At 40.4% G+C, this 21,830-nt stretch overlaps 1 protein-coding gene across 5 annotated transcripts in view; it reads right to left on the minus strand.

Annotated features, from left to right (window-relative positions):
• The window catches only part of CSNK1D (casein kinase 1 delta), a 30,910-nt gene extending 10,584 nt beyond the window's left edge, over positions 1-20,326 (minus strand). For 2 of the 5 annotated variants that reach the window (XM_028716321.2, XM_028716345.2), the window contains exons 1-8: positions 20,030-20,326; positions 13,799-13,909; positions 12,089-12,237; positions 10,037-10,265; positions 8,701-8,871; positions 7,555-7,703; positions 3,811-3,982; positions 3,292-3,431 (exon numbers count right to left, since the gene is read on the minus strand). In XM_028716321.2, coding sequence (XP_028572154.1) covers positions 3,292-3,431; positions 3,811-3,982; positions 7,555-7,703; positions 8,701-8,871; positions 10,037-10,265; positions 12,089-12,237; positions 13,799-13,909; positions 20,030-20,105 — 1,197 coding nt within the window. In that variant the 5' untranslated portion in view covers positions 20,106-20,326. Of the gene's footprint in view, positions 1-1,222; positions 3,000-3,291; positions 3,432-3,810; positions 3,983-7,554; positions 7,704-8,700; positions 8,872-10,036; positions 10,266-12,088; positions 12,238-13,798; positions 13,910-20,029 lie in introns of those variants that run through there. The other 3 variants (XM_028716330.2, XM_028716338.2, XM_028716326.2) reach the window with 3 other exon arrangements.
• Positions 20,327-21,830: the final 1,504 nt, after the last annotated feature.

Below are 21,830 nucleotides of genomic sequence, written 5' to 3' on the forward strand. Positions count from 1 at the left end.
ACAAGTAAACAAAAAAAGTAAACAAACTGCACTAAATTCATGAGCTGGTAGAACTATTACACACTCATGAATGATTTGAAGGGGGTGGAGGGTCGGTCTATTGACACATTTTTTGTAATTGGTCCTAGGATCTCTGCTGGAGCAGTACAGAAATATTTCAAGCTACTTTTTACCCACTTAACACAGCCAAGGCAAACTTCACAGTTCCACACCCATTTTTTATAAGGTAGTCATTTCAGATGAAAATGACCAATTAAATGTGCAATGCAAACCATCATCCCAAACAGAGAGCTAGGAAAGAGACACCCTGATCTAGACAAGACTTATTGGACGTTTACTGCCTTCTAAGTTCAATGATCAAAAACAACAAGATTTGTAGATATTAGATGCAATTTGTTCTGCTTTTCAATGGCCCTGATGTAAAGGAAAGCAAGGAACTACACCTCAGAGTCTAAAAGTGGTTTATTCCAGGTCATTTAAGTTGTTAAAATACGCACTTTCTTCCTCTTCCTTCGAGGTCTGCTGGAGCTTGGCTTTACAGATGGAAGATAAAAGAGATAGTCTCAAAACTCCAAAAGGTTTATTTTTTCTTCTTCAAAATTATCAAGTCTGCAATACACCCACAGGACACACTCATTTAAATCCTAGAGAGAGACATCTTCCCCAGCTCCATCCCAGCATGCAATGTCAGGATCTTAGAGTAGGGATCAAGGAGATCTTATGCTTTATACACCTCTTATTCATGTCTTGGAGTAGACATTTGTTGGATATTAACAAGAGGAAAAAGAGATTCAGAGACTCGTTCAAAAAGCTACCATCTGTTTTGCCTAAGACTGGAGGTAGCATTCAAATCAAGCAAAAGTATGGCGTTAAGAATGTATTTATAATCAGTATGATAAAGAATGCCTATTAGGTACAGACTCTAGGCTTCCAGAAAATCTTACTTGTGTTGTTTAAGGACTGGATCTTTGATTTTGAAGCCTCAGTATATAGTATAATAAACTTTAATCACTTTATTGCGAACACTAGTGATGGGTGACAAAATCTGTGCTCCTATGGAGTTGAAACTTGAAATTCCATATTATTCTACATTAAAGACTGTCTTCCCAAAAGGTTTTTGCTCTTTATATCAGATACTATTTAGCATTTGAGGAATTGTGATGGTTCTGAGCTAGAGTCAAACAACATACCTTTAGCAGTAACTACTGGTCACAGACAAAAGTTTATGATGGTTTTGATATAACAACAGCAAAAAACCCAGAAGTTTTATTTACTTTTGTGAAGTAAACAAAGAACAATTCTATGCATCTTTACTCAAAAACCAAGTCCCAATGTGGTCAATGGAACTCACCATAGCCATGATGTAAAACAATCAATCTCTCTTTTTTCTTACTGCAACAGTTAATCCAAACTAACCATAATCAACACATTTCCTCCTTTATACTTTTTACGGAAAAAGTTTTAACCCTCAATTATCTTTCCAACAAACAGGCACCACTGGTTTGAGTTTTCTATTTTTAAAGCTACTAAAAGCTCCTGTCTCATCTGCTGCCTTTGTCTAACATTTGTGACTGTTTGAGTTTTGATGCTTGGTGCTCTAAACACCAACTGCAACATCCACATTTATGTCCTGTTCAGCTTTGGAACCTTTTGTTCCTTTAGCATTTCTTCAACTGACACAAAGTCAAAGATCAATTTGCCAATGCCTTCAAATGGCTCTTCTCCTGATCTGGCCTTCCCAAAATTTTAGTGTGTTCTCTGGTTCTCACACATACACCCTTCTCTTAGAATCAAACCTGAACAATATCACTGTTCAGAAATTCACAACTGGTTTTTTAGCTACTATTTTGGAATGAGAAAGCCTAGAGTCCCCTGCTGTGGCTTTCATGAGACAAAGCTTCATTTTGTAAAGTACTGTAGGACTTGCATGAAATCCAAGCCTTGTTTGGTTGTGTGTCACACATATTGTGAGGGAATCTACAATGGAGTAAGAAACTGGAATGTTTCAAGCTACAAATGTTAGTGAATATCCTCTCTTCAGGCACCAGACAAACATTTTCCTTCTGTTTGGAAACAAACAAACAAATGACCAACAAAATGGAGTCAATTGTCATTCCACTGCACAACCATGCAGGATATGCATTTATCTTCCAAAAATACTCTTTCTTTTATACAACATTAATTTACACTTACAGCCTGTTATGTGAGCTGTGCTGTAATTCAACTGAAATACTCTGAACATATGCCACAGGTTATTAAAATAAACCAGTAATGCATGCTGTAGGCAAAACGTTACAATCTGCAATTAGCTGTCCCATGGTCAAGAAGGTTGCTTACTGCAGTCAGGTACAGACTCATTCACAACAACTAGTCTAGTTTAGGCTCCATACTTTCAACAAGGATGCATGCCCAGGGCTAATTTGGAAATCATTTTTTACTTCTAGCTTTAGCAAATTCTACAAGAAAATCAAACTAGTATGAATAGTACCTAACAAAGTAATACAAAGAATGCAAGACAGATCATTCCTCTTTCAACCTCGTATTTCACAGGCATAACAATTTCAGTGCTACAGTAGCTTTAAGCACACTCCTCTTATACCGGATATGATTACAAATGGTCACTTATACCAGACAGAAGCTGGTAGCTATTTTCCATAAATGGCAATTTATTTGAAAATACAGCTCAAGCCATGTCAAAATTGCCAAATGGGTGCAACTTTGCAACTAGACACTACAGAACAAATGACTGATGACTAAGGCTACAATTTACATTGCCCATGTGTAATATTGGACAAATTGAGTCTGTACTAAGGATAAAAGGAGAGCACTTATTGATCCTTCTTCGGCATGAAATGTAACAAGTAATAGCTTTGATTCATTTGCACAAGGCTTCTGAGATCTGCAGTGGTTAGAAGAAAACATGACATTTAAGTCAGTTGATGATTCACATAGTATAGTAAAAGTCACTGATATTTCCATGGCTGTTAAAAGTCTGTATCCTGCAAATACACAAATATCCAAAAAGGCATTAAACAAGGGAGGTATCCAGCCCTCAATTTTAATAACCTATACAACACCCTCCTTCACACTTAAACTTCAAGGTCAGAAAGCTAAGGACTTCACAAGTAGCAGCTCTTCAGCTAATTCAGATCAACTAAGAGAATGGCATGTCTAAACATAATTGTGAGACGATCTAACCTACTCAAAGAGTATTTTTACTCTGATCTTGTCAAAGGACATTACTGAGCTCCTAGTCTTTTCCCCATAAAAGAAATCAGAACTGTTTTGTACCTGTGAGGTTGACATGCGTGAGGTATCTTGTCGGCCTGTTAAATCAGACGAGGAGATATTGACAGGGGCCCCACGATGCAATCGCATACTCACTTTCCGTTCTCTCTCCATTCCAGACACTGGCCGAGGAGATGTGTTTGCTGACCAAAAAAAAAAAAAAGTAAAACTTAATTTTGTGCCTGTATTTACTAGACAAAATAAACTATTGCAATAAAGGGAAGCCGACAGAGGCATCACTTTATAAGCACCTTCATAATGTCAGAACTATTAAACCCATAAGGCACTCAGTCCCCTTTGATGCCTAACAAGGGAGAGGCTTGTAAGTCAAGAAATTAATGTTATAAAATACTGTTCTTAAATGTTGAGGGTTGGATTCAAAGATAACCATGCCAAAACAGACTAGCAGAAGAAGAGTCTCCTACCCCCCAACCCCCTAAAAGCCTTGAGGTGTTGAATGGAGGCAAGAGGAAGAAGTGATTAACTAGAAGGCAGCCCACCTCAAGGCATTCTTTGGCTTACCTGTATGTGAAGTTGGGGTAAGAGGGGTTGGTGGAGCTACATCTTGTGTCCCCCTCAGCCTTCCAGAGGCAGTGGAAGGTAAGCCACGAACTGCAGGATTTCGTGTGTGTCTCAGTCTTTCTTCTCTCTCTCTTCGTTCACGCTCAGCATCTTCGACTGCACGGCTTGCACCCTGCAAGAACATGTAATTTGGCATTATACCAACATTTGGAATCAATTAGTTAAAAACCTGTATTCAGTGTTGAGAGTAGTTGCAGTGTCAATGCTACGCTGCTGAGCTTATCTGGACCACTGAAAGACAGCCAGCAGGGAAAAGCAGACCCTGGGTCCAAATCAGACACAGACTCAGAAGGTAGCAGGTTATTCTCTCAGGCCCGTACCTATTTTTAAAAAGGGAAGTGAATGGTGGTCACAATATTTTTTAAATTTTTAACAGGATTTAGTTCTTTATATTAAAAAAATATTTATTTGCCACAATTTCATACAATATTACCTACTAAGAGCAGACAAAATCTGCTCTTCCAGCATGGAACATATCCATGATGCCAGAGGATGTGGAACTTGCAATTGCTAAGTAGATACAAGGAAAACACCCGGGTACCTATAGTATTTGTCCAAAATAGCTCAAAGTTGGAAAATACATTTGTTCAAAGCTGTTGCACAATACTTCTATGACTACACTAAAAACAAAAGAACAGTGGTAGCATCAGACAATATTTTTAATGAAAGGCAATCCTGACGTCTTTCTTCTTATACAGCAGCAAAGAATAGGGGATTTATGTTGATGATTCTTGGAAATCAGTCACAAATATTCAGCCTGGTAGCTACCCAAAGTAGAGAGGAGAAATATCAGGTGCTGGTTTACTTGGCAGATACCTCCAGTATTGGAAGTGCATGCATCTGAATATCAGGTGCTGAGGAGAGTGCTGTTGTGCTTAAAGCTGGTTACTGTGAGAAAATTACACTTCTTATATTCTTGGCTTTGTCAGCTGGAAGAAAGTATTTTAGCTCCACTGAATCCAATGCTATCCTCAATGTACTGCACAATCTCCATATAGACCAAATGCTTAACAATTTGCTTGATCAAACAAACAAAAACCATACTACAGAGATCACTATCCATGTTGCATTCTTATTAGCAAAAGGTGTGAAGCAAAGCGACAATTTCCCTGAAACCCATGTGTTGTAATTCTGAAATCACTGTAATCACTGTTAAATAAAACAACAAAACCAAGTGTGGAATGAACACCAGCAAGTTATCACCTAACACGTTTTGCCTTTTGCTGATGTCTGCATAATATTTACTAATGTTACAATAGAATTAGAGAGGGAAATGCAACAGCTGAAGCAGAAAGTGTGAAATTGGACTGGAAATCAATGATTCAGAAACAAAATGGATTATGGGAGACTTCATAACACTGGTCCTAAGCAGCTAACAAATTATTCTGAAGGCCAGTTTAGGGTGCTTTGCTGCCACATCTAAAGCCCCAAGGGACCTGGAGGCCAAATACCTGAAGGAACACTTCCTTCTCTATCAGCCTACCAGGTCATTAACATCTGTAGCGGAGGTCACATTTATGCTTCCATCACCAAGTGAAGGATAAGGGGTTGTGGTGCATAAGGCCTTCTTGGTGGTGGTTCCTCACCTATGGGATGACTTCCTCCCTGCTGACACACATATTGCACTAATATTATCTGCTGGGTTGACAAGTGAAGACACAGCTCTTTGCCCAGGCTTTTGAGAGGGGGTTAGGCACACTTTTGGAAACTGCAAAAAGGCAGGCAGAATAGGGAATTCTTAACAGAATAAAGTAATTACCTGATGATGAACTATCTCACTGAAAAGATACCCCTATGATCTATGGTGTGAATGATGTACAAAATATTTCTTCATTTCATGAAGAAATGTGACTGCACATGAGTATAACAGATCGATATAGGCCCGCTTTGGTTCCAAGAACTGGTGTACAAGTCACCACATGGCCTTCTAGCAAGGCTTCTGCTTCAGAGTGGATTTTCAGGGATCAAAATGCCTTGGCAAACCTAAAATGTACTGAACTGATACAAAGACAGTTTTTTCCCTTGTGGTCTGTAATGTAAACATGCTCCAGACAGAACAGAATGGTGTGACATCAACTTGTATCACATTTGCAGAAGAAAGAATGACTAACACTGAGATACAGATATTCAATAGCGTCTATTAGGGAAGGAGGAAAGATGGATGCAAGTCACAAAGAATGGCATACTGAATCTCAGGAGTATGAAATACATATGCCGATTATTGTGCAACATCTCATACACACAGAGTTCTTTATATTTAAAAAACATAGTTAATTTTATTTTAATCATATATGTGTGTGTAAATCAGAAACCATGCAGAGATTCACCTTAGCTCTTTATTCAAGTACCCGAGAGAGTGGTCTCTGACCCCATGAGAGTCAGAGAGTCCTCTGCCGACATGTAGACTTCAAAAGATTTTTATGCATAGTCACGTGAAGTACAGGGTTCACTTCCTTAAAATTAAATGGAAGGTACAAGCAAAAGTTTCAACATGTTTCAATTTTTTCTAAAAGAAACTGTTTACCCTGCGTAGCGATACTTCCCTGTTCTAGGCAGCTTGTGGTTACATGTGAAAGCAAAACATTGCAAATGCTTGTTCTAGTAGCTAAGCGGTGAGCTTTACCATTTTTTCTGTACCCTGCTTCTCAACCAGGTCAGAGTCTATCATGTTTTAATCCTAAATCCCCAACCAAACTTATAGATTTCTCTAACAATGCATGCACATACACATAGATATACAGACCCAACATCCAAATAGTGTTTTGTTAATAAAAACTAGAAAAGGTAGCAAGGTTTTTGCTTTTGGAAGAAACAAGAAACACTTTGGAAATCCAGCTAGAGCCACTGTCACAAGCATACAATATTTCTGCTTTCTCGTCTGTCTTGCTATAAATACAGAATGTCAGGCTTTTTTCTGTTTTAAAGTAGGATCTCTTGCTAATCAAAAATCTAAACAAAATGTGAGCAACTGAAAGCCTGCAAATGCAGTACAAATTTATGTCTTCTCTTTGGGTATGTAACTTCTATCTTTGAAAGTACCGTTGCCAATTGCAAAGCCTTCCAAAGCTTCCAAGTTTTTGCTACAAGGTAAGTGACCGCAAGCTGACCACCAAAGTAGTGCAGTTACATCATAAATTTTAATGTCATTCTACAGTCATCTTACAGCTTCCATACCTTCTGGTCATTACAAATTATAAAATAGCTGAAGACAACACCCAGAGAACCCATTTGGTCCCCCAGAGTGATTATGGTAAATGTGCACAACCTTTTACAGCTAGGCAAGGAATGAGACAACATCAGATCATCAGCTTTGATTATTTACAATTGGATACATTGCAAGCTGCCACTCATATACATAGATTCTCCAGTCTTCAAGGATTGACAGAGGCATCCCAAGCCTGTTTACTACAAAGCAAACCGCACTGTGTTCAATGTGGCTTACTCCCAGGTGAGTGCTCACAGATTTGCAGTTTGATACTTTAACCACTAGTCCTGTTATAAAGCTAAAACTGGTTTCAGTTTCATTGCTTGTAACAGTTCACACCAAACTGCCATTTGCTACAAACATGAACAAGCACTGTGAAATATATTATTTCACCTCCAGCACTCAATGTCAGATATCAAGCTCTCACTCTGTTTTCCACAATTAAAAAAAAATTAAGTTAGCAAGTACTGACTACTTACAAATTTCAGCATGTTCCAGTCAAATACATAGTCATAGGAGAAGCCTTGTCTGTGGAAGAGGTTTCTGAATAATTGCCTTAGATATGAATAATCCGGTTTGTCATCAAAACGCAACGAGCGGCAAAAATTCAGGTATGTAGCAAATTCAGCTGAAAAGAAATGAGAAATCCTGATGATATTATCGTAAAGTCAGTGCAAACAACAATATCCAGCACAGATTCATCAGCTCATCTGCTTTCCAAAGTATTGGCTCAATGCTTCTCATAGTAACCAAGGTGACAGAACCGTGAACTGCTTTTCCCATATGTAATCGGGAAATGATATGCTTTTTTCACATGCAGCACAATACTTCATGACTGTCACTGTATCACCATCAGGGAAATTACTAGGCTACAACAGCAGAGGCAACCTGCAGAGGAGTGTAGAGAGCCCTATTCTAGTCCACAGTGGTATAAAGAATAGAAAGATTAAGTATGGTACAAAGTTTAGCAGGTTGCTGAACTAGGATTTGGCAGATCAGGGTTAAAATCCCTATTCAAGCTATGAAGCTGTGTGACTTTGGGCCAGTCACTGTCTCTCAGTCAAAGCTGTCTCACAAGGTTGCTGTGAGGATTAAAAGGACACAATCATGTATGCCACCTGAGTTCCTTGGAGGAAAAGTGCAATATAACTGTAATTCATAAATGCAATAAAACAAAACAGAGAGATATATATTTATTTTTAAAGAAATAAAATGCAGCCCCTCCCTTTTTAGCAATGACTGGTATCTTATGCACTGTGAGTGCACATGTGCTAACTGAACATGTAACTCGTTTGTTCATCATGGTAAGCTACTCATTGAATACCAAACATTGTAGACAAGAGAAAAACCCATACATATGCAGCACCTTGGAAAGAGGGGAGCACTAAAAAAAAAAGGGGGGGTTGAAGTTGTTTACAAAGCAGCCAAACAACATACCTTCATTTAACCATTAAATGAAATTTTAACCAAATAACAAGGAAGAGTTAATACATACAAATAAGAGCTAGAATAATTTCTAAGATAGAGAGGTAACAGAAAATGTAACATCAAGTTAATGTAAGTTCCACTGAAGAGTTAGCTTTGAACTCAATACTGAAGACATCTATTTCAGAGAATAAACTTACAAGGGTATCCTTTACACAAAACCTCAATGGGTGTGGACATTTTCTTTTCACTGATGCGTTCATATTTCTGTCTTTTTGTAGCTGCCTTCAATCCCTGCCAGGGGAGGGAGCCCAGGTTAAAATACATGAGTACATAGCCCAAGGACTCCAAGTCATCTCTGCGAGATTGTTCTACAAGGAGTAGAAGAGCGGAGCCATTAGGTTCTATCATCTGGTGAAATGGTTCAAATATGCTTAAAGCAAAAATTACACAACAAAGATCTTACCTGCAAGAAAAACATTGTTAAATAGTTAATTTCAACCTTGCCAATAAAATCAGTATGGAAAAATGGTTTACTCTTGCAATTATCCAACAATTATTCCTAAAGAATCCCATACTGGAAACTGTTCAAATGGCCATATAGGTCCATACCACAACAGAAATACAGAATCATTCACCCACAACACTTGCAGATCAACCAGGGTTTTACAGCTTTGAGCGTAAAGGCAACCATGATTTAGTTGCTTCTGGCTCCTTCCTGCCCAAAATCCTCTGAATTGAGGAGAGAAGGTGGATCTTATTTCATTTTGCTTGAAACTTTTACAGTCTCTGAATGCTGCTCTTGCCATGCTAGTGTGAGGAGACCTCTCCCCATCATCCCCTGAAATTCATGGAAAACTCTGGGGGAGGGGTGCAAAGACATCTGTGGAGCCCTGCAATCAACCAAGGCAATCCAAGCCACAGTGCCAAGAAGAGACATACTGCAGAAAGCTGCTAACGATGATTCACACCACTGAGCCAAGTTGCAAGCTTAGCCACAATTTCTTGACACAGGCTGCAGTGAAAGACACAGTGTTCTCCAACCCATATCTCTCAGGACTATAATCTTCTTTATGGTAAAGTTCTTTGTTGTTGTGCCATTGGAAACAGCTTCTAGCAAGGCAAGTTTTATGTCTGCATGCAAGTGGAGGCAAACAGAAACAAAACAAATCCTGAGATAACTTTTACAAGCTTGACCCGAAGGGAAATTTCTTCTCGATCCCATATATGGTAGTCTGACCCCAAGAAAAAATCGACCAAGCTATCCCAATGGAAGTTTATTGGATGAAACACTCCCAACATCTTGTTTGAGGCTGTCACATGCATTAGAGAGCATGACCATTGTTTCACTGATGCACTTACAGCGCAATCCTAACAACATCTATTCAGAAATAAGTCCTACTGGATTCAACAGGGCTCACTCCCAGATCAAAGCCCCCTCTTTTCAATGGTAGCCAGAACAATTTATTTTATCCAGATGTCTTATTGTATGAACACTCCTACAACAATAACCAAAATAATCTGCTACCAGCTCACCAATTCCAAGATGAGTGTTGATAGAGGCATAGCGGGCAGTTCCTGTTAAATTTTTATTTTCACGATATGGAATGTGCTGGTGCGTTCGAGCATCCCGATATTTCTTGGCCAGCCCAAAATCTATGATGTAGACAAGATTGCCCTTCTTGCCTAATCCCATCAGGAAGTTGTCAGGCTTTACATCTCGGTGGATGAAGTTCTTCGAATGAATGTATTCTATTCGGCTAATCTAATTGCAGAAAGACATAATTTCAGAATTACAGCATATAAAACCTTTCAAAAACAACCAGCTGCTCCTTTATCTTGGGCTTTAATATTAAAATCCTACTTTGATAACGTTTAAGCTTAAAAGCTATTTGCTTGCTTTATTATGCCTGAATATTTATTCTACTTAACTCCCTTTTTAAAATACCACAAGCCAGTTTAACTTGTTTCTAACTGTGCAACTGTACACATGACAACTAGGAAGTAAGTCTAATTAAGATCAATAGGATTTACTGCCAGGTACGTGTGTATAAGATTGCAGTCTAAGTGGCTTTCCTCCCGAGTCTTTTGATGAAGCAAGAATTAATGTCTTAACTGGATCTCACTTTGGGCACTGACAGGGTGACATCCCCCCCCCCCCAAAAAAAGAGCTGTGTAGGGATCCTGGGGGACATCTAGTCCAACCCCCTGCAATGCAGAAATCTCAACTAGAGCTTACATGACAGATGGCCATCCAACATCTGCTTAAAAACCTCCAAGGATCTTCAACTAGGTAAGATTGAGTTTGGGCTCTAAAGATTTTGCTGTAACAGCAGTACTACTACATTAGACCAATAGTTGCCTCCAAGGCTGAAGCCAGAGAGCCCTTGGCATAGTGCCAACAATGAACCCTCACTATATCTACTTCCAATCAGGTCACGGCCCAATCCTACCTATAGACATACAAAATCAGTAAGGCAAGACAATATCCTATGAGTAACTTCAAAATGGCAGGTGACCACTGAGGGTGAAAGGTAAGCTTGGCTCCTATTTAAAAGCAGAAACACTGTGTACTGCTGAAAAATATTGGTGGGTCCAGCAGGCAAGATGGTGAATGGTGCTGTGGCTGGTCCAGGGAGGGGCTCTCTTCCAAGCCCCTGGGAGCCTCAGTCAGTGCCCAAACTGTCCAACTACTGGCCCTGGCGTCATCTAGCACCATTGCTGTATCATTTCAGTGCCACTTGCTTGCATAAAGCATGGTTTCCAGATGCTTCAAATGGTAGCAGGACACATAACTGGAATATTTATGGTCCTGCTGTTTTACTTCAACCTTTCTGAACCTAAGGGTTTAAAAATGGACACACATACAGACATCCCAATAGCCATTAGAGAAGATATTATTCACAGACATATTTAGTTCTTATTGTCTTCTATGTCTGTGCAGAAGTACAAACCAAGAATGTCTTCACACTTATTTTGGAAGAACAATTCACAAGTTGATTTATATAACATTTTCAAGAAGTTATTTATTATGCATAAACTGGCCAGTTTTTTTGTGGCAGCAACATTTTAAATACATATAGGCTCAGATTCTGCAACTTGATCCTAACGTAAAGTTGAAGAATCTGTAAAACTTGATGTGTTGACTGTTGTTACCCCTTGAGGGAAATATTAGCTTTTAAAATAATTGCAAACCCTCATGTCAAGAGATAGATAAGGAATGTAGCCTAACGCACTAGAAACGGGTGAATACTTTAGAATCCAGCCCAACAGCCACTAACTACACAGCCTCTCTTTGCAACCCTGAGAATAATCCATTTTGGAAAAAGTATGTATTTTAAAGAAGCACAAGCATGTTTCCCACTGCAGCTAAATTGGTCTGATTCACACTGGCAAAAATAACTTTCAAAGCATTATTTGTACTGGACACATTTTATTTTCTGGTATATGAAGAGAATAGCTTAAGTGGTAGGCTTTCTACCTGCCCAGATTTTGTTCCATATAAGACAATTATTTATTTATAGAATGCAAAGAGGATTTAAGGAAGCCCTCCTACCCAATAATCAAGACATGCAAAGATTTTAATACCATTTGGTCAGCAAGTAAAAGGACTGTCTTGAGGCTGAATTTTCTTGAACAGAAGTTAAAGAGATCTTCAAGGCTTGGTCCCAACAACTCCATCACCATTACATTGTAGTCACCTTCAGCACCGCACCATTTGATTGTGGGAATGCCCACTAGAAAAAAAGGGAAAAATTACTATAGTATTTTGTGAAAACAGAAGGTATCTGCACAAAATATGTATGACGCACCCACAGATTATTATTTAAATTACAGCACATTTTTCTTCCTGAAAAATACTCAGAATTCAACAAATATTTTATAGCATATTTGTATACGACATTTTAAATCTGTGCTGTTTAATCTGGGCTCAGAAATTATGAGGTTCCCTTGGTTATAGCTTCAGAAGATTCCCCCCAAATAAGTTCTGAGAGTTGCTCAATTCTTTCACCACTACCTGCATTCCCCACTCTGACTGATATCACTGTGTCATAATTCTAGGTAATTAAAGCTAGAAGATCAGAATAAAGAACACTTTAAACAAGAGGTGGGTAACCTCTGACCCTCCAGGTGTTGTTGGACTCCAAGTTGCATCAGCTCTGGCTAGCAAGGTGAATGGCAGGGGATAATGGGAGATGTAGTCCAGAAACATTGATTTCCCACCCCTACTTTAAAATAATCTGAATCATGCAAGCAGCTGGCTCAGTGGTTACCAGCATAGAGCAGAACTGTGCCAGGTCTGCATTTGGCTTCTCTCTCCAGCATTGCAAGATTGTATGAGTAAGAGCACATTTACTTATGCATCCTCTAGAGTAACACAATGCAGAACTGTAATAATATCTGCCGAACCCCATCTCCAGAGTATATTTGCCTAACTTGGGGAAGGTACACTCAGGTACTCTGCAATGGACAATGCTACTCATCTGAAACAAGTAGCAAATTACAAGATGTGCAAGAACTATGCCAATGTAGTTAACTGTTGTCAGTTAACAGATCCACACTCAAGGTTACAGCATAACAAATGTAATAATTTTTGTGCCTCTGAAACTATAAAAAGCAGTTTGCAATTACTGAGAAAAAGTATAGGTCCAAACAAGGAAGCTTCTGACGAAGTTCAAGAGTGAAATGGTATCTTGCCAATATGGTATCACATGCAAAGACCATGCATGCCTTTAAGTAAAAGGATTTGCCCAGTTTTAAGATTGTCAAACCAGGATTGACACTACTGTCAGAACATAATTTCAAGAATATATATATCTCATATGTGTGATCGAAAACCTCTCATGTTCATGATCTACAATTCAAGAGTTCCTTTCTTTTAACATTACAACTCAGAAATATGTCACAGATAAACAACAACTTGATTTGCATTTAGTAATCTGCAGACAGGTTGAGGTCGTGTTGGTAATCCATGGGCTCAGAGGGTAACCCTTAGTGAAGCAATTGTTTGTCAGCCTCACAACCCCCTGTGTAAACAAGAGCCTACCTTATTAGAACATTGAGAATGAAGACTAAAACTGAAGTCCCACCCATACTTAGGATTACTCAATGAACTCAGTGCTACTCTTATTTCTAAGAAAGCACATTTAGGATTCTACTGCTGTAGCTCCCTAATGCATGGCAGGAAAGTAACCATGAAATCACTTGTGCACATATGCAGTGCTATCTGCCTTCTTCAGTTTATAGCTAGAACATTAGTACCCATATGATTTATCAGCACAGATAAATATTTTTTACCTCCACCCTGCATCATTTTGTAAATCTTGCTTTCTATATGGAGTTGAGGATGTTTGGTTTTCACACATTCCAATTTGATGGCAACCTCTTCTCCAGCAGCAATGTCAGTCCCTAAAGGAGAGAAGAAAACACAACTTCAAAATCCAAGACTATCAAAACATGAACCAAAGAAATTGCTTATACACCCTGGCAATGTGTGTAACAGTTGCTGGCATCACAAGGTAGTTGTATGGAATAACCAAGAAGGGGGGTGAACCATGCAAGCCTTGGAGAAAAAGCTGGGATATAAATGCAATGAATAAGCTTTTCTGCTTAAGAAAGGTGGAGATGTCAGTCGCCAACCTGGCATCTAGAGATCTCCACGTGGTTGCAATTGTACCCACATCAGGAGCAAAATGCGCCTGGTGCCTAGCTAATTTCTAACACTGCATGTGCATTCCCCTCATGCTTTTGAACTGATATAACTTGCATTGGTAGTGTCACCTATACATTACAGGCAGCCCTGTTTACATGTGTTCAATGTGTGTGACCCAGAAATGTCATAAAGACACCAGTGAAATATCTCTAAAAGGGTGGAACACGGGCAGGGCAGGGGTGGAATGGTGTGTTTGCAGGCTTTTCAATGGGCTTTAATTATACACAATTTCACTGATGCATGCGGTGCCCGGGAACATAACCCACGCGTAAACAGGATACAATCTAGGCAAACTTAAGCCCATTTAAGTCTTAGTGATTTCACAGTGGGTTGTATTCAAGGGTGTCTGCAAGTGAGCAGAACAGATTTCCTCTTGTGAAACTGGACTTTTCTTTTCTCCCTCCTGCAGTCCCCATGCCATATACCCTCAAAAACCGCTTTGGAGGTTTGGGGGAGTCTCCAGAGAAAACCTAGGGTGTGCGCAGGTGGCTGCAGGGGGGAAAGATAAGAAGATGAAGTCCTGCCCACAAGCCCATTCACACATTAGCTCTTCATCAAAATCAATGGGACATAAGGGCTCTAAAATGATGGTTAAGATTCTACATTCATCTGTTGTGTGCAAAAGCAATTCCTTAATTTGTAAACAATGATTTCAATAGGTTTCTTATTACTCAATTTCTCAGTATCCACTAAGTTGCGTTTTGTAATGCAGCATGTACTACAGTATCATGAGCACCTGCAGATTATGTCCTATTAAATATACACAAGTCAAAGGGAATTTATTTATTTCATAAAATTTATACACCGCTTGATTGCAAAAAACTCAAAGCGGTTTACAAAAGATAAAATAGTAAAATCAAGGAAATTTCACAACCATACTTAAGAACATATAAAAGTTAAAACGCTAAAGCAGATTGAAATTACCTCAACTTTCTAAGCATTGGGGTAGGCTTGTTTAAACAAAAACATTTTTAGCAAGTACCAAAAAGAGTACAGTGAAGGCACCTGCTTGATCTCAATAGGTAGGGAATTCCAAAGTGTAGGCACTGCCACACTAAACAATCACATTCTTATATGAAAAATGTTGGTGTATGTTTTTAGCTTATAGTTGATTTTATCTTTCAAATGTTTTATAGAGCTGTTTTTACTGATAATTTTATTGTTTTATTCCCTTTGTAAACTACTTTGAGGTTTTTGTTAACAATTAAGTGGTACACATACATTTTATGAAATAAAGAAACAAGCATGGTAGGGCTATAATTAACAAAGAAAAAATAGTCTACTTCCAGTCTCATCTAAGTCTGGGAGCAGATGAAATGCAAGAGGAGAGAGAACATACGAATCTAAGGCATGCCTTTAAGCTGATAAGGACATTCCACGCTCGTGAATAGGCAGGCCCACTTGCATACAAGACACAGGAAATGTCAATGACAAGCGACGGATTGCACACAGCACAATGACTTCTCCAGGGTCACATCTTGATTTAGCTTAGCCTTCTGGTTTAAAGCACTGTCTCCCCTTTCTAAACATGATTTTATTTGGAAGGCTCTTGCATGTAGCACCAGTATTGCACATACAGACTACTTTTGTCTTTCACCACATATAATGATTTTGGCTAAGAGAGGTTAATATCCGAGGTAACAAGAGATTAACTTTTTTTAACCAAAATGAATGCAACAGTAGTGTTACAATATACAACTTGGTTTTAGGTAGAGTCATACCTCGTTACGTTTGCTTCATGTTACATTATTTCAGGTTACGTCCCGCAGCGACCCGGAAGTAACGGAAAGGGTTACTTCTGGGTTTCGCCACTCGTGCATGCACACAAGCGCCAAATCGCGCCGCGCACCTGCACAGATACGGTGCTTCAGGTTGTGCTCTTTTCATGTTGTGAACGGGCCTCCGGAATGGATCCCATTCGCAACCAGATGTACCACTGTATATGAAGACTGTGACATGGTGTGCACACACATTGTGCATGCATGCACTCTCTCACTCAGGGAGTCGTCTTTAACATGTCCCATATTAAGCCTTCTATATTGTACTTATATAGGGGAGAACTAGGAAGAAGTATGCTGCTTAAAAGGGTCAAGCCATTTTACTGCATATTATCTTTAGAACAGTACATAAAATATTAACTCCACTAAGCAAAAACCACAGGCCATAAGCAATTTGTTCTTTATTCACTTAAGAAGGGGCTCAGCTGCAACCATGCACAGTTAGGTACAGATTCCTGAGCAAGGAAGCTTCTCTTAGGTAAGCACATTTTCTGCCAAAAAAAGTTTCTAGTGACTGGGCAACATTTCACAATTCTTAAGAAAACAGAAGCTGGCTAAAGGTCAAATTCTGGGATAAGTATCATGTCTATGTAAGATCTATTTCACCAAATGAAGTTGTTAGCTATGTTTTCAAATTAATGCACAATACTAATTTGCCATGGGACTAGCAGCTTCTGCTACAATAGGAGGAGTTGGGATCTTCCTGACTAAGAAGTGGCAAAAACTACTTCTGTTGTAAAAGGAATCCACACCAATGAAAAACCAAAAACCTCAAGATCTTCCTATCAGACATTAACATTTATTTTATGACTAGCAGAAGCTGAGAAACCCCTACATCTCCTATCTAGAGACAGAACTTTGCACTGGATTATCTGGAATACCTACTTACAGCCTCAAACCAAGTAACAAAGGCCAACTGACCTCTACAACATATACAAAGAAATAACAGCATTGGTCTTGCTGATGCAGCAGAGTAACACTGATAGTGCGAGCTATACTTCCATACATTAAAAAGCTGTTCCAGAAGAACTCAACTCAAGGATTCCTAGGATCTACTTTTCAATACAATATGGAAGTTGTTACAGAGCAAAGATGACTATTCACCAAAGCTATTAGGCAATATCCAACTGTTGTGTTCTGCTTGTGCAACCGATTCCCCCTTCCTCTCTTCTCTGAAGTCCCCTGGGTGACCCCCCCAACCCAAAATCTGTTCTGGAGGGTTAGGGACCTCTCCACAAACTGAGAAGATTGGAAGGCATGAGTGACAGCAGAACAGCTAAGAGCAAGTCCCATCATTCCATGGGTGCAACAATGGATCTTGTGTTGGGAAGATTTTGTAAGATACCAATACTCTAAGTGAGCACAAATGTTTCTTCAGTATAGCTTAATTGTATTGTACCTACAAGGGCTGCTTTGGAACTCATTGGTGAGAGGGCAAGCTATCTATCTATCTTTTAAATACATAAAGGAGTATGGGAAATATTCTTACAAGAGACCAATGCTTAACTATGGTTTAACACAACTGACCAACGTGCTCGTGTTCACTGCTCAGGAGTCCCTGCTTCATTTTTCACATGTTCCTTGCTACAACAAGCTACAAGCCTTGGACTGTTGTGCTGCCTATACCTGGGCTCAAAGTTTGTTTCCCCCAAACAAACCATGAGTAGTAAGGTAAGAATAAACCTTGGCTACCTCTTATAATTTGTTCGGAGAGAAACAAACCACAATATCTGGTCTGAATATACAAGTCAAAGCTTGTGCCTTATTGCTCCCAGAGCAGTATGGCCAACAGCAAGGGACGAACAAAGCAGGAAGCTTTGATCAGCAGGCACCCACTACTAATTTGCAATAAACTGTGGTTAAACATTAAATATGCTTTATTACGACGTGGAAACCAGTTCACTTATAGGCATCAAAGACTTCACTGTGTTAGGGGAAAGTCCCAGAATTAGACATTTGGGCAGATTTTCTCTTTCTTTCAGGGATTACAATGGTTAAACATTTAACCATCTTCAGTGCTTTGTTTTAAGCTACTCTCTGTTGTTTCACAAGTATGACAATTTAAAGACTCATTATTTGGATGCTGATATTCTAACGAATTGCATACACATGGCCAAAATATGTATGTGCTTAATACCTATTTGACACACCATCTTTATATATAGGCTACAGATGCCTGCAGCCTCTCTTGTACATAATTCTCAAAATGAAAATAATCAAATAGGTAGCTCCTCCTCACATAAACTAGAAACATCTGCCTGATATTTGACAGCCAGATGGACTATGTTATTAAGAACAAGACTAAAACAACTCTTCTGATTATATACAAAGTTTCCTAACTTGCACAACGACTTTAACTACTGCTCCCATAGGTGGAGCTGCCACAGCACGACCTTTCTCCTTCTGGGGCCGCACCCTTATATATAGCTCCAAAATAACTGCTGTACTTCATAACTCTCAGATAGCTAATGATCCTGTAGTGTAGAGAAATACCTCAAAACTGTTCTCAAGTAGCTTTATCTGTAGGCCAAAACCAACACCAAGGATGGTGACACTAAGATTCTAGAAAACTGCATTCCCACAATCTTTGAAAACAGATGTCCAGTTTTAGAGTACAATGATTCAAAACTAAAGTGCTAGTTGTTCTCATTTGCCCCCCCCCCAATAGTGAAGAACAAAGAAGTACACAAGTTATTTAATGTTATTAACACATCCATATTCTAAAGGCCAGCCATGCACTGAAGCAGATTTCAAGAGGGTGGGGACCCTCTCAATTAACAAGAATTAAGAAGGCTTCACAACTGGTCTCACTGCTCCTGACATGCATAAATTAGTGTATTTTTAAACGCAGGAGCTCAGACTTGGATTGACTTACACCCTTGTATAGATAGCAGCATGCACAGTCAGCAATCCCATTACAGCCACTCAATGCATACTGCAATGCATAGGCATATGCCTTTGCAGGATTGAACCATTAACTATTTGCCAGCATCAGTTTCATCTATCAGATTTTTTTTCTGGCTTACCTTTGCATATAGCCTATGAATTTGAAAGGCGACACCTAGACTAGCTTACAACATACAAAATGCAGGAGAAAATCCACATCATCCCTCAGGGTCTATTAAAGATTTATTACCAAAGATGTAAGTTAGCAGGCCTCTGGCTCAGGTTCACAGTTACACTGCCATCAAAATTAGGGGACTAAGCTGAAAATAACCAGGTGTGCCTTAGTTCCAGAAAGCAGCGCAAAACCTGTAATTTCTCCCCATGTGACAATTCAGCTAAAAGCTATAGCAGACATGACAAGTGACAAAAGGAGAAGAGTTACTCTGCAAAAAATAACCTAAACCTAGGCAATTATCTCTTTCAAATCAGGCTACTTCCTGGAAGCCTCACAGTAAACAACTCCATCTGAGTATTATTAATTTTTCTTCACCGACAGCTGGTGCATTTCCAAACCTCATACTTCACTGTCAGAACCCTTCGGCCCAGAAACATGTAGTCAGGAATTTTTTCCCACCCCAGCTTAGAAGCCAAATAAAAGAAGTGGGGAAGAAAAGGGGGGGGGGGGGAAGAGAGGAGAGAAAGGAGACAAGAGCGATTTGCCCAAGGTCACAAAGGAAGTAACTGGGCACTACTGGGGCTCTCCCAGTCCTCATTTCCCCCCAGTGTCGAGCCAAGGCTCTAACTGTAAACACGCTTGCTCAGAAGTCAGTCTCCCTGCAATACCCAGGTCTTCCTTCCGAGTAAACCCTGACTGTAACTGCGGTGGTTGAGCAGGCGAGGGACACGACGGTTTTACTTCCCGCTACGGGGCTTGATGCGCTTCTTGGGCGTTCCTCTGTCACCTCACGGGAAAGCAGAGTCCGCTTGGGGGGGGGGGGGGGATCGCGACCTGAAGGCCCCACCAGAGCGCCAGAGGCAAAGCGACCCCCAAGCTCGCTTCTCCAAAGACAGCCGCTTCCCTGAGGCCGTCGTCGCGCGCCCCCCCCCTTCCCAAACCCCCTCTCGGTTCATGCCAGAGCGGCGCCCCCTCACCGAGGTAAATGTCCCCGAAGGAGCCGCTCCCGATCTTCCGGCCAAGCCGGTACCGGTTCCCGACTCTCAACTCCATCGAGGCGGCTCGGCAGGACCCGGACCCAGTCGCGAGGGACCCTGACTCAGAGCAGGGCGACGCCAGAGACCATCGCGGCCCTTAGCCCCGCCTCTCGACGCCGGAGGGATTCGGGGGCGACAGCGCACCCCGGGTGGGGAGGATGGACGCAGATTCCCCGAGACCCGGATCCTCCCTCAGCGCAGCTAAGCCCCAGCCGCCATATTATGTGACCTCACTTCCTTGGCAACAGGGGGCGGAGCTTTGCGACGGAGGAGCATCCTCTTCTGAGGGAAAGCTGGGTCAGGGGGACCACATTGTGAGGCCGCGCGCGAGAGCGAGAAAGGGGTGGGGAGGGAGAGGGGCCGCGTCTCCATGGTAACCGCTGGGCGCTGGAACCTGGGCGCGGGGCTTCCCCTCGGCTCATTGGCCGCTTTCGCCCCGCGGGAGGGTTTGGACTTGGCCCCACCCGTGAGAACCGAGGCAGCTGCCACCCCATAACCAGGGCTCTGCTCACGGGCGGGTCCAGCAGCAGCTGGCTGCGCCCTAGTATTGTCAGAGATAATTGGGCTTATTCACACCAACTTTTCTGTAGGCTTCTGAGGCTGGAATAGCACGAAGCATGGTTGCAATACCGTCACGTAACCCCATAAAAAGATGGTGCCAAAGCACATGCTGGGGTTTATCAACCCTAACGATCTGAAACGGTTTCCAATTGATTCATGGATGTCAGTGTCCTTTCTTGAGGATGAAGGTGGTTCAAGGAAGGCTATTCTTGAGATGTAAAGCTGTTTCTTATCCTTTCCCCGCTTCAATTTGGGATTTGAGCTCAGGATTTGCACCCTCCCCCAGGATGTGGCTGAAAAACACAGGTTTCACATTTGGGCTGAGTTGTCTTTAATATGGGACTTTTCATCTGGGAGAAGTGAATTCATGAATTCACTTCGTATTCATTTTATAGTGTTCTTACTCAAAGGCATGAATAGGAGGAGCCACGATGCATATGTTTTACACTGGATGTTTTGCAGCTGATAAGCATCAGTCTGACTTAATTATGGTGTTTGGTGTAACGTGAAGAAACAAACCTTAACTTTGCTCTTTTATATCTAACTTGAGCTCTTTGGATTGCCAAGGTTAAGAATGTATTCATCCATCTTTTTGTAGTCCACAAAATTGTGTGCCATAACAGATTTGTCACTTGAGGTGCCACTAGACTCTTTAGTTTCTTAGGAAGGTTGGCGCTCAACATCATTCATTTAATACAAGATTACATCACTTTAGGTTCTCTTTAGAATGGACATAGTGAAAATATCATGTGGATCCAGAATTTTGGGAAGTCTTAGTAGACACTTTTTATATATAAAATGCAGAAGTGTATTTATAACCATAGTGTGTTAGGCACAGTACTTGATTCCTACTCTTTAAGATGGTAGGAAGGAGAAAACTGTGTGTTATCACTTTACACATAAAACATTAGAAAAGTAATGTTATTTACCAATGAGTCTGAAAAGTGCTGGTCAAAGTCTTAAATGATCTGAGGCATGAGTATCTAAAGGAGGATTCCCCCCAAAAACATTTCATAATTAACCCGCTGAAGGATATTATGAAAGGTTGTTGTCAAGGTAAAAATGCTGCAATAAATTGTTTTATCCAAGAACCACTATTTTAAATCACTAGCACTGTGTCTTTCAGTTAAGGTGTGGTATGTAAGGCAGTGTAGGAGAATTATGCACATATTTTGCATTG

The sequence above is a fragment of the Podarcis muralis genome, chromosome 2, assembly GCF_964188315.1.
Source record: "Podarcis muralis chromosome 2, rPodMur119.hap1.1, whole genome shotgun sequence".
NCBI classification, from domain to species: domain Eukaryota; kingdom Metazoa; phylum Chordata; class Lepidosauria; order Squamata; family Lacertidae; genus Podarcis; species Podarcis muralis.